The sequence below is a fragment of the Sander lucioperca genome, chromosome 6, assembly GCF_008315115.2.
Source record: "Sander lucioperca isolate FBNREF2018 chromosome 6, SLUC_FBN_1.2, whole genome shotgun sequence".
NCBI lineage: Eukaryota > Metazoa > Chordata > Actinopteri > Perciformes > Percidae > Sander > Sander lucioperca.
This window is the reverse complement of record NC_050178.1, coordinates 13,582,245-13,595,747: the sequence shown is the minus strand read 5'-3', so window position 1 is coordinate 13,595,747 and position 13,503 is coordinate 13,582,245. Positions and strand designations below refer to the sequence as shown.

The 13,503-nt window shown below is 41.3% G+C and overlaps 1 protein-coding gene across 2 annotated transcripts in view; it reads left to right on the top strand.

The window, feature by feature from the left end:
- Positions 1-13,503, top strand: part of igsf21a (immunoglobin superfamily, member 21a) — a 220,206-nt gene that overhangs the window by 109,948 nt on the left and 96,755 nt on the right. For both annotated transcript variants that reach the window (XM_031302022.2, XM_031302021.2), the window contains exon 3: positions 9,191-9,312. In XM_031302022.2, the coding sequence (XP_031157882.1) occupies positions 9,191-9,312 (122 nt within the window). The remainder of the gene's footprint in view (positions 1-9,190; positions 9,313-13,503) is intronic.

Below are 13,503 nucleotides of genomic sequence, written 5' to 3'. Positions count from 1 at the left end.
TGTCATTACTTAGAATTCCTCATGGGGGCGAAGGAAACTACACACTATAGCTTTAATATTCTATTATTTTGTTCTCATCAAAGCAACTAGAAGTTTCTCTTCACTTCTCCTTCTGTGTCCTACAGTACTTGTTCAGGCAGCCAGCTGTCTGATAAAGACATTGTCAAAGGAAGGTGTGAATGTGAAGTCACTTAATGCACATTGATCAAACAGATTAAGGACAAGTGTCCACAATGATGTTCGTCCCTTGGTGCTGCATCTCATTACCTGCCCGTCCTTGATGGAACTCTGTGATATGTAGTTGAAGTTGCTGTATTACATAATATGCCAATACTAATTGCTTTTATGTTATGCATTCTTTGTACTTCTGCCTTTTAAAGCTTGCAATAATTGGATGCTTTATTCAGTTTCAATGCCTGCTATTGTGCTGTTTGATTGTGTGTAGTTCTCTTTCGTTTGTGTTGTTTATGAAATAATGCTGCACTATATAATAAAAAATAAATGCCCTTCTTCTACACATACCCGTGGTTGTTATCATAGTTGTGGCAAAAAAGCGGCCTCTTTTTTCATCAGCAGGGGGCATTTCCTGTGCATGCAAAGTCTTTTTCAGCTGTGCCATTGTTAGGAAATGGTTAGCATTTACAGAGGACTGCCTCCAGAACAGTTCTCCATTGTTCACTAATCAGCTTCACTTTGCAATTTGGTTAGAAGAGCTTTGCTTAAGGGCATCTCAATGGTAATTGTTGAGGTAGATGAGTGATGAGTGCTCTGATTTTCCAAGCCACTCTATGAGCAGGAGCCATGCTAGTCATGTATGCATTTTTTTCTAAACTCTAGCAATTCAATTTTATTCATAGAATGAGCATTTTCCACCTTTTTCTTAAACGTGTGTGTGCTTACATCTAGCCCAGGCTACAGTGTTTTGCCTTACTGTATATAGCAACTATATAATAACCACTGTAGATCAGCAGTCTCCAACAGACTGACCTGTTTTGATCTCATCACCTTCTTACTGTCAGCCCACAGACAGCCTGTCTTCATCAGAATGACAGCCATAATAACCATCTCTGGATGGCCTTGTCTCAGATGGCTTTAGATAACACGCTTGCATAACGCTTAACTGCCTGAATTTATACCCTGGCTGTGCCTGACCCTCACCCTGGGGTGGGCTGAATGCAGCTGGTCTGTTCCTGTTGGTGGCACAGTTTTCATGCAGCCTAGCTCTAATCCTTGTACGTAATCTGGCAGTTCCAGCAGTAGCCAATCACAACCTGTTTGTACTCTGTAATATTGGGATGAAAAAGCCTGACAGCCGAGCGGGAGCATGTGACACCAATGACGAGCCAGATAAAATGTCTACTGGTATGATGCTATCCCTCTGTACCTGTGTGCGCATATAGACGATGACACTGAAAACTTCAAAACTGCGTCACAGTGAAGACCACCACATAGACACATCAAACCTAAAATTGTCATATTAACATATGTTTTATCATTACTCTGACAAAAACTAAGTATAACAATATATTTTGGGAAACAATGTTAGATCTTTTTGAGGACCCAATAACAGTCACCCATTTCCATTATATCTTTCAATAAGTAACAAAAGAGATGATCATAGCATCGCCATGAACAATCTTGGCAAGTCTGTCTCTCTACTATAGGACCATGGGCCCTATTTGAACGATCTGAAACGCAAGTATCAAACGCCAAACGCAAGTAGCTTTGTGGGCGGATCTCGGGCGCTGTTGCTATTATACTGGCGCGATAAATGACTCTTGCGCCCGACGCAAATCTAAAATGGGTTGGTCTGAAGTAGCTACATTACTCAGGTGTGGTTTAGGCGTAACGTGTAATAAACCAATCAGAGCGTTATGTCACATTTCCTTTCAAAGCAGTGCTTGTTCCATGGTATTATAATGGCGGATTTGCTAGGCGCACGCTCTTAATACATCCATGGGTGCACGCCAGGAGCGGTTCACAGCCGAGGAGACCGACGTTTGCTATTGATTATTCTTTTTGACAAAATGTAAATAAAGAAATGTCACAAAAACAAACTTTTGGGCTCACTCTCACTGAATCACGAGGTTATGAATGCATGGTGATATTTTTGCAATGTAGTCTAACATTAGACCGGGATTAGCTCACTATAGACGATGCAGCTCTTCTGTCTCTCCTCTTCCGTGCTGCTGCTGGGGCATTTGGGTTAAGTGGCATCGGCACATGCAGTTCAACATCACATCTCCTTAAGTCCTCTAATATTTCCTCATTTATGTCATCAACACATCCATGATTCATGGAAATGTTGTGTAAAACAAGGTCATATTTTTCCTTGTTTATGTATGGTTTGCAAAAATGGGAACTGCTGGGTCCGTGAGATGAGAGAAGCAAAGTGTATGCGCGGTGTGTACACTCTACATTACGGCCAAGCATGCGCCCTTAAAATAGCATCTGAATAACGCGCCACTGACTTTAGACTAGGTTTTTCCTGGTCTGTGGCAGAATTGTTTTCTGAAACTGTAAAATAGCACTAGGGAATGTTTCCACCGGAACACGCCTCCTCTTTTTGCTGAACCGCCCCCGGGAGCGCAAGTTCATTTCCTAATTTACAGACGTGAGTCTGTGGAGGGAAAAGTCCACTGTGCGTCGGGTGCAAAATAGGAATGATACATGCGTCGGTGTACAAAGTCAATTGCACTGGGTGCAAGATAGAGCCCCATGTATTATAGAGCCATTGTAGGAGAAAAAACAAAATAACAACAATGTTATGGGGCAGGGGGAAAGGGGTAATATTCTGAGAACAAAAATGTCTGAGATTAAAGTCGTAAATTTACGAGAAAAAAACAAAAATTGGATATTCTCTGAGATTAAAGTGGTAACTTTATGAGAAAAACCTCACAAATTTAGATTTTCTAAGAAAATGCATTCACTTAGATTATAAACTCATACATACATTATACATACATTATAATAAAATTTGTAAAATAATTTTGTCTGTAAATTTATGAATTTTCTTTCTCGTAAATTTACAACTTTAATCTCAGAATATTACCTTCCTCCCCTGGCTCCGTAATTTTTTTGTTATCCTACAATGGCCCTAATACGCTGTCAGACTACTTAATGTCCCACAGTGGCACTGAATGTGCTAAAGCCCGTTGACTTCCTCAATTTCCCTGTAAACTCACTTTCCTGTAAATTCAGCCCCCGTTTAAATTAGTATGACATTGTGTGATGAGTAAATCTGAGCATCAAAGTTACTGCACATTTGCAACCAGCCTGAATTAGCTGTGGTTCCCCACTGAGTGTAGTGACAGACAGAGGGAGGAGAGGAGCCTGTCATTTGAAGCATGAAATCCCTTTAACCAAGTCCTCTGTCAGTCAGCAGCCAGTAGGGGAGCGCAGCATGCAGAGCTGTAAACGCACAGGTTAAGAGGTAGGGCCACCAATGCTGCTGGATCTGCTTACTGAATGAAGATCAACATTACACAGCACATCCACAGACAACAGCCATCACTTATGGACCTCCTCAGTCAGCAGGCATGCCATATCAACACCTCAGCGTTCCCCCTAGTTACACTTGGCAGCTCTAAGTGCTGCAGACTAATAAAGTTAATACATGATGCACTTTTATCCTGCAGCATCGTATTTTGTCTGGTTTATTACACTTTTTTAGGTAGAGCACTTTGCAACACTTTCGTCTGTGTTGTCCCTAGTATATAATGCTTTGTGCTCCATAAAAGCAATGACAGCGAATTTCATCTCTTACCTCACTGGAGCATGTTTCGTTATTGTTGTACCTTAGCACTCCCTTACCTCACATACTGCATATCTCCCAGTGTGCACTGCTGATGTCTGCCTGTTTGTTACTGTAGCTCAAAGGTTCTTTGTCTTTCTTTTAATATACCATATGTAGACATTTATCAAACTACTCAACACATTTTATTGTTTACAGGATAAGTACGAGATGCATCATTTGGTTTTCAACAAGGTCCTGACAAGACCTTCAACTCACAAACTAGTCTGTGCTGAAGAAGAAAAACGTATGTAACATAATCATTGTATAACACGTATCCAGTTAAAAGTACAAACATAAACAGAGAGAGATGTAAAAGTAACTTATATTTCAAACATGAACAAAAGGTCTTGTACGCTCTGCCATTTACTCCGAAACGTGATGTCTGGATTTTGTATTCATTTTGTTCTTGCGTACAGCAATTATACCAATTTCACAAGTAAGACAATGCCTCCCAATGCCTCTGCACTGTTTCAAAAAGACACTTTGTGAGATAATAATATTAGGCAAATTAGCACGGATATGAAGGGAAGTGCCAAGCCGGTTCATGCTCTGATCATCTCTTTTGTTGCTGCTTGTCTAAGTCTTTAAATGAGGGACTGAATGGGAATAAATCTCATTAGGATATTATTTGAGAGCCATGCTGCAGTTCATATTATGGACGTGTTAGACTTGTAGATTTAGATCACAAAGAAATGTTCGTAAAATATGAATGAACATTTCTTTAAAACCATTATCATCTACTTATAAAACACCACGTGAAGAACATACTGCTATTCCTCAACCCTATCTTAGCATAACGTTAACTCCATGAGGTCCTCCATATCACATGGAGATTAGAATATCTTTAGAAATACCACACATTTCATATTTCATCTCTCTTCCCGACCAGCTTGAAAAAATACTATAAAAAGACCTGCTGTGGTGATTCTTTGAATGCTGCCTGAAATTATGAAGCAGGATCCAGGTTGAATCTCTCACAGTTGGCCTGCAGTGTGTTAGCTGAATTTCCTCCAGTGCCTGCTGATGCAGCTGCAGCCTATAAATAGGCCAACCCCAGACAGGCAGAGGGAGGAGGGCTATGGTTAACCCCTGAGACCCAGTCCTAATCTGACCCCAATAATGGGCAGCATCATTAGAGAGTCAGCTAAGCTGGCTGGTCACGAAGGATACAGGGGGCCCTCCGTCTGGAGAGATCTTGGCATTGTTACGTCTCGGGAGCCCCACAGGACTCTTGTTTTGAGCACCTTCAAACTCACTCCATTGTCAGCTACCTCTCGTGGACTCTTCTATTACCTGCTGTTTATTCCTTCAGCCAATATCCACTATCTGCCACAATACAGACAAGGGAAAGGTAGCTCAGTCTCTAGCACCCATGCCTGTCATTTCATATCTCCAGATGGAGAGGGTTGGAGAGGTTTGGTGCCTCTGTGCCTCATGTGCATTGCATGGCCTGGATTCAACAAAGCAGTTGTAGCAAAGCGTTGCTTCCCCCAACGGTGCTTTTCTGCAATCAAAGAGTATTCATCTCCCTCTTGCCCTCCCTCTTGTACAGCCGTTTTGGCACAGTTTGGCTCTCTTTTTTCCCCTCCCACTCTCTCCTTTTTTCTATTCCTTCTATAGTCAGCCATTTATACCACAAACAGGTCCCCTTGTGGGGATAGGGAGACATCCACTGATGCACAGATTCTTTCGGATTTATTACACAGGGGTTTACGGGTCAGTCTTAATTAAGAGGTGAAATCATTAAGGAGGGATAGATAAAGAGAGGGTGCCACAGAGATGACCTGTCTGAGGCAGAAATCTCCTCTCTGGTCTTTATGGCTTCCAGACAACCAGAAATCTGACACCTGCGTTATCCACCAGGTTTTACAGGGAGAGGATGGAAGCAATTGTAATGCATGTTGGATTAGATGGGCTGTGAAAGAGGAGATGGCTAGAAAATGTCTCTGACTCACCTGTGTTCTTCTACAGCAGAGTATTTTTTGGTATCTGTTTATGAAGCCTGGTAAGGGGATTCGTAAACCATTGCTTAAAGCAGATGCAATTGCTAATCTGTGCAAATAAGCACAGTCGTGTCTTTTTTCTTTCACTGTTAATTGGTTAGATGGGAAATAAATTACTTTGAAATACTGATAATGTGAATGCCACATGCAGTCTTTGTTTAATCTGAACTAATGATTAAACTAATGGAAAAAATACCCAATCCCTTTTGAAGAGATAATCCACAAACTCTTGTATCTTTTTCAATTCTTCTTTATTGCTGTTTTTTTTTTTTCCCCACCACACTTTGAGGAGATCACTTGGCAATTAAACACCCTGATGTCTTTTCCTCCTGAATTGTGGTAATGATGTTTGAGTTTCTGTCTGTGGAATGCTTTGTCTTTTTCAGCTCTGCTAGCTAAGGTTATTGCTGCTCGCGCTAACTACCAAGTTCTATTTCTGCCATTGGAAAAGGTTTCACTTACTGTGAATACAAGGATCTTTGCTGGAAATCACTCACAGCTTATACTGTGTACTGTGGTTATGTTTTTCAAAAGAAACGGGGCATACAAGGTTTCTGTTAGAAAAGCTGCTATAGTGAGCCTCTAAGGTTATTTAATTTAGTTAAGCTTAGCTCACAAACACATACAGCAGGTCATTCTTATAAAAGGTCTGTGACATCTTAGACCTGCCCAACACCCAACACGTGAGGACTTTGAACAACTACCTTGAGGCCATTGTGTTAGGGCCATCTAATTGTTAGGTTGACTAGGACTAGGTGTGACTAAAGACTAAATTAGTCAACATACTTTTGTATTTTTTAAAGATAATGTTTTGGGGCATTTAGGCCTTTAATTGACAGGACAACTGAAGACAGGAAAGTGGGGAGAGAGAGGGGGGGAATGACATGCAGCAAAGGGCTACAGGTTGGAATCGAAACCCATGGCCACTGCAGTAAGGACTGAGCCTTTGTACTGTACATGGGGTGCACGCTCAATCAAGTGAGCTACCAGGGCGCCCCCATATTTTTGTATTATTAATTGTTTTAGCAAGCATGCTGATGACACGTGTTAACATGGTGAGCAGACCGGGTTGAAATATTACTCTTACCTGCTAACAAACTGAAATGTTTTAAACCCAGAATTGATAAAATGTGTCAGTGCCATATGTGAAGTCACACAGTCAGTTGTTCACAGCCACTGTTGCCTGAAGGCTGAACACTTCAATGGTTGCTATAGGTCAGCTGAAAGGCTACCGTTGATTTGCAGAATGTGTACATGCCAACACGTGCATGTACGTACTGTACAGTACATATGCGACATACAATGTTGGCTGTCCTGTTGCAAAAATTATGCTTTTGCAAAGCATTTCCAATGATTTTTGTCTGTGGTTTCTTTAGTATCCTAGTTTGATGTGGTTCTGTGATTTGGATTTAATGATTAATACAGTTCCCCAAAACCCTGGTATGCAAATAAAAATGTGAAAGTTAAAATTTCAACAGCTGCTTACATCTTCATGATGCATAACCCCAAAACTAAATTTGACTTGTTTGTTTTTGTAAAAGACTCCAGATTGCTCGAATCAAACAAGCAAGGAAATAAATAGCATTAATAAAAATGATTTAAACCTTGTGGCAAGCAAATTATTCTGACACTGAAAAGGACATAAGCAGATAATTTCTTTCAAAGATTGCAAATAAAAATGGAGAAAATTCTTTTGTAGAATGGAAAGATATTTGGTTTAGTCTCAAAACTGCTTTCTCAAGCACTATTCCTGTGTGAAATTTGCTGCAGAATTTGTCTTTATAAATGGTTGCACCTTATTGTACTAATCTGTAATGTATATCACTTTATGTCTCTGTGACATCTCATTATTAATCCAGTAAAAATGTGCTGCTTCTCAGCCTTCCAAACAGGTGTCATACATCAAGAAAGTTAAGGGTGGTATTCGTATTAAGCTCTGTTGAACCGTTGTGACATTAGGTGTACAGCCATGTCAGACAGAAATGTCTCTTGACTACCTGTGGTGATGTTTCTAAAAGGTACATCACTGTAACAGTGGTGGCACAAGACTGGGTGTTTGGAAAGCACAATTTCCAAACATGGCTTTGCTTTTAGAAGGGCTGACCCCTGCCTGTTGCCTCTTCGTGTTCTGTAGCTCAAAACAAAGTCACATCATTGCTGGGTGTCTACACCGAGCAATGATGTGAACTCTGTGTGTGTGTGTGAACTGATATTAAAAATGAACAGATGGCCTCAATACTCTCAGGTCCTTGACACAGGTGCAAGAACCTTTCTTAACCAAATGGTGTCATAAAAGTCTAACATCATATCCTCAAGTGGAGAAATGCTTTAGAAAAAGGCTTGCAAGGTATTCTAAATCTGTAAAAGAAAAAGAAAAGAAAAAAAAAAATATAATAGGAAGGCTTTTGTGTGTGTGTGTGTATATATATATATATATACACAAAAGCCTTCCTATTATTGGTTACAGGTGATTTATTTCCACGCTCATGCTTTTGGTTGTTTCAGCATTGTGGACTCCCTGTGCAGTACCACTTAGCAAACTAAGCCTGAGGCAGTGTGCTTTCTCCAGAGGCAAGAGGTTATATTACCCTACATTCACAGGGAACAATTGTTTGCTTATATAAATACAATTTGGCTTTGTCTCTTCATGAAGCGATGTGTACATTATACATTATACGGACTAATCTTTAAATGCTTTGACGTTGTTTACTTCACTGAAGGGATTGGATTGAATCAGAACGATAGCATCTTCACTGGCAAACGGAAGAAGGATGCCTGGCCCACCAACAATTTCCTACTTCAAAGCAGCATTAGTGGCTCCATTAAAATCCTGTCACCCTTTTTCCTTTATGGCTTTCTGTGGCTTCTGAGGAGAGGAGAAATCACAGTCATTCAAATGCTAAGTGACTTTAACACTCCTGTGAATATTAGAAAGGAAAGAACTACTCCATCATCTGCTATGCACACAAAAAGATGAGACCAGTGTTTTGAATATCCTATCCCCCCTACCTCTGCAGTATCTCGTCACATGCCATTACCTCTGCAGAAAGCAGAATGCTTGACACATGCATAAAACTGTACTGTGTCAGTCTTCATTAAGACTTAACCATGTGCATGAACACATACCGACAGCTGCCTAACAGACTGTCTCGATGATGTTATCATGTCAGCAGGTTTTCAATCCCTGGCTTTTAGACGTTATAAGTGGTGATCTTATCGTGGCTGCAAATGAATCAATGAGGTAATTGCAGGCAGCAGCGCTATCTACACTCCAGGCCATGGGACAACAGTTGATGCGTAGAAGGAGCTCCAGGGGCAAAAAGGGTAAACCCTGTCCCATCCGTCATTAGAGGAATCATCTTATTAATTGCTCTCTCTTTTTGCTTCACAGGTCACAGATGGAGGGACCATCAAGCAGAAAATCTTCACCTACGATGCTATGTTTAATACCAATTACTCTCACATGGAGGACTACCGCCGGCGTGAAGACCTTGTGTACCAATCAACCGTCCGGTGAGCCTCAAAATAAATTGGTTTTAATATTTAAAAGATAGATATTAGATATACTTACTTGCTCAACTCTGCTCGTACTGTGTTACCTGCTCATCCTGTGTTGCCTGCTAAACTTTAAACTTACTGTATAATAAAACAACTTCTTGAAACCGTGATAGTAAATGCATCAAGATGAACGGCTCTGTGCTACTCAACCTTTATTCCCAGAGCCATCTGCTGCTGGTCAGACTAGGCCAGCATGGAGTGTCAAAGGGGTCAGGGCTTTATTACATGAGGACAGGAAGCATCAGCGGACTCTAATCAGCAACTCTGCTCAGGATAAAGAGTCTCGTGTTAAAGATTTAGCTAACATCTGGCCACGCTGGTCCTTATTCCAGCCACAGTGGTGCATGTGTCCCAGGTAGCGCAGCCCTGCTCAGGCATATCATCATGGAGGTGAACATTCAGAGGCTTCCCTTACCCATCTTCCAGTCTCTTTGATCCTAGTCTATATCGACAACGTTTCATTTCCAGGATTGTTCAGGTGCCGCCGGAAATTCCGCCGGATGTCCATCACCATCCACTTTCTTTGTGTTGGCATTTTAAACTCCGGTGGATTTGTGAGGTTTATGGTTAACTGCTCCTCAGATCTCTGCAGGGTAAATCCAGACAGCTAGCTAGACTATCTGTCCAATCTGAGTTTCCTGTTGCACAACTAAAACAACCTTTAAACGTACACGTTTCACCAAAACAAGTTCCTTCCCGAGGCTATTTTGCAGAGGCACCATTGCTCCGTACGATTGTGATTGGTTTAAAGAAATGCCAATAAACCAGAGCACATTTTTTCTCCCATCCTGGAATGCTGTGTGGACTAGCCAGACCCTCTGTGGAGGAAGGTCTGGCAATGCAAGACTACTTTGATCCACACTGTGTATGCATTAACAGGTTTTTACGGAGCGAGAGCAAGAGATGGAGAAAGAGAGAATAGTAGGACGGGGAGTCATCTGGCTCTGGTTGGCTTGATTACACGTTTAAGGTGTCCTGGGGACTGTCTTCTTTTACCCCAGGCCTCAACAATACGGCTGTCAGCTGTCTGCCCGTCTCGTCATTTCTTTCTCCCTCTGCTCTGGCTCTCCTCCCACTGCAAAAATCCCTGTCTGCATGTTCGACAACACAAATGAAGTGCTGGCTATACATCGCACCTACCACTTAATTTAAAACTGGAATGCCTCACTCTTTGCATCCTTTTGTAACGATCCTACGCTCATCGTTTTCTTTCATGATATCTTTGTCCTGCTCTTTGTTCTACATTCCTACCCCTTTGTGTGTCTTTTTTCCCTCAATCCCTATTTCTTTTCTCATGTGTGGTATGGCTGCCCAGCTGAGGATGATTTATCTGGACAATCCTACTACCCCTTTGGGAGAGTAGGCATCATCAAAATGGAGTGGCGCACACACTTATATGCACACATACATGATGGCAACATGAATGCACACACAAACAAAAAAGAAAACATAACCCCCCCCCCCCCCCACCCATGCCCAGACACACATACACACACACACACACACACACACACACACACACACACACACACACACACACACACACACAAAACACACCAGAGAGGGAAAGGGGGATTTCAAATGAATCAGCATCAGTAGTTGGATGCTACCTCCACTGACCTCTATCCGGATCTGTAACAGAATGCTTAGCCTGTGATAGTCAACCAGAGAGAAATCTGGACTGCTGCCACAGTCACACTATTCTTCCAGTGAAGAAAAAATTCTGTCCCACTGTCATGGTGTAATACAGAAGCTCAACACTACTAAGAAATGCAAAAGCTGAATTTTTACTCGCTACAATCTCCCATTTCCACCTGAGAATGGTAGATCTGCTTTACAAAGCCTTAACAGTCTGACAAATCCACTTGTACGACCAAAAATGAATGCCTCAATATTCTGTATCGTTTTTAAACTCGCATTTTGTTGAGAACTATATTTTTAGCTTTTACCTTTTTTTCCTTTTGTAGAATACTTTTTCCTCACAGCAATATGTGATTATAGTGCTATAATAGAGTAACAGTAAAAGAGATTTTTTTTGTCTCCTCACATGAAATGCTGGCTTTTAATTTTTAGACGGTTGATATTGACTTCATCTCAGTCTTTGACAGCTATTAGTCACAGTCTTTCAAAGACTGGAAGCAGCTGTAACTTTCCCTGTATTAAAGTGCCAATGCACAGATTAGTCTTGTAAGACTAATGACAGATCTTGTATGTAGCTGATGACACTTGAAGTTTTGAGGACCTCCAGTATTCAAGCTTAACTATTGAGAGCAAGGGTATGCTACTTTTAAATTGCCATAAAAGATGAATGTAGCACATCAAGGACATTCATAGGTTGGTATGGTAGAGACATTTCTGTTTAACTTATGCGTGTGGGTTTGTGTGTGATTTCTTTCCCTTGCTCTCTCACATGCATAACACAAAATATGCCGTTAGTTCAAATTTAAAATGACCTGCGGTTCTGTGTTCCTTACAAGCAACCTCTTGAGGTTGTGCATAAAATGACTATTCTCTTTTAGAAGCAAAAATGGATGTATCGTGATGTGGGAGAAGGTCAGGATGGATGGTTGGGTATAAAATAAAAGTGTCTGATGTTAAAACTGGAGACTGCGGTTCGCATCCTGTCTCCTGCCAACAGTCATTGTTGGTTTCTTTTAACCATGTTCACATCTTTCCCCATTGTAAAACAAGATGTGGAAGATCAGAAATCCCATCCTATGATTTTTTTTGTCATGACCAAGCTCATAAGCCATGACAAAATAGGGAGATACACAGTTTTTAAATCGGAAGGTGGATAGCCTACATCCCATGTTCTTAAATTGTATGCCTGTTTCCTTCACTTGCTTTCCTTCCTCGCGTCTTAGTCGTTCCACCGAGGAAGCACGGGATATATGCACATGGAAAGGAACAGGACAGGAAAAGCATACTAAAACTTTAGTGTTCAGTGGAATCAGTGTTATCAGTGTGTCTGCAGATGGATGAGTGGTTAGGTGATGAATGAAAGGTGTTGTACAGTGTAAAACCTAAACTAGTAACAAGGCCAAAGCCAACCAAACAGACCAAAACAAATTTCAAAATAAAACACACAGATTTATGATGATTTTGGCTGTCTTGACTTCTCAGCTGTGTCTAGAGCGAGACACGCCATCAAGCACACGGAGAGAAAGACAGACGGACAGACAGAAAGAGTGACACACACACACACACATGGGGAGAGAGAGAGACGTTCTGTAGGGTGGAGAGGAGAAGGGTCGCTTTGTGACCGCCTCGGAGACATGCTCGTTTGGTATGAACAGCTAGGCGTGCAATCAGGCACAAATCTATGCTTCACGGCTATTCACGGCTCTTCCGTGTGCACTGTGTTGCTGCTGTGAGACTCTTGGGAGACTGGTCAGGTGCTCCCAGTTGCAGCGATTGACTCCGCCTCAGGGACCTGCAAGACAACACAGACAACAGAGAAACACACACAGCAGGCCCTGCTATAGCAGGAGGGCCGTAACACAGTCAGATGGGTCTTTTTGGAAGGCAACGACAGACAACATATCATGTCGTAGGTACGAGGAAGTGTTAATAATACCATTAGAGCTAATCTGATATCCTGCTCCACCTGCTTGTGGCCTGCTGTCACTGCAGTAGCTGCTGGTACCAAGATATTTCCTGATGATATGATACCATTAACAAATAAATCAGTTATGTGTGCTGGCTAATGTTCATAATCCCCTATACAATGCAGATTGATCACTTAATGAACTATTGATCCACAGCTTTATATTAATATAAGTCTATTTTTATATAAATGTGTAAACATTATATTAAAGCTTAATATACATTTGTTAGCTTACGATACAATTACAAAACATTTGTATTATGTTAGACCTGAAATAAATAAATGTTAGGGACAGCAGATGTAAAATAGCCTCCAGGCTAATTCTGGCACATTTTACATTTATTAGTGTGTATTGTCCCTGATAAATAAACCTGAAATAAAAGAAATAAGTCCCCACTTACATTGGGAGTCTTTGGAAAAGGGACACGTCGTCTAGTGTTTTCTCAGAATACAAATTGAGAATATGTCTGATAAAAGTCTTCAAGTGGCAGTTCAAAGTGCTATTTTGCATGTCAGCCCATGGACTGTTGCTCGTGCCA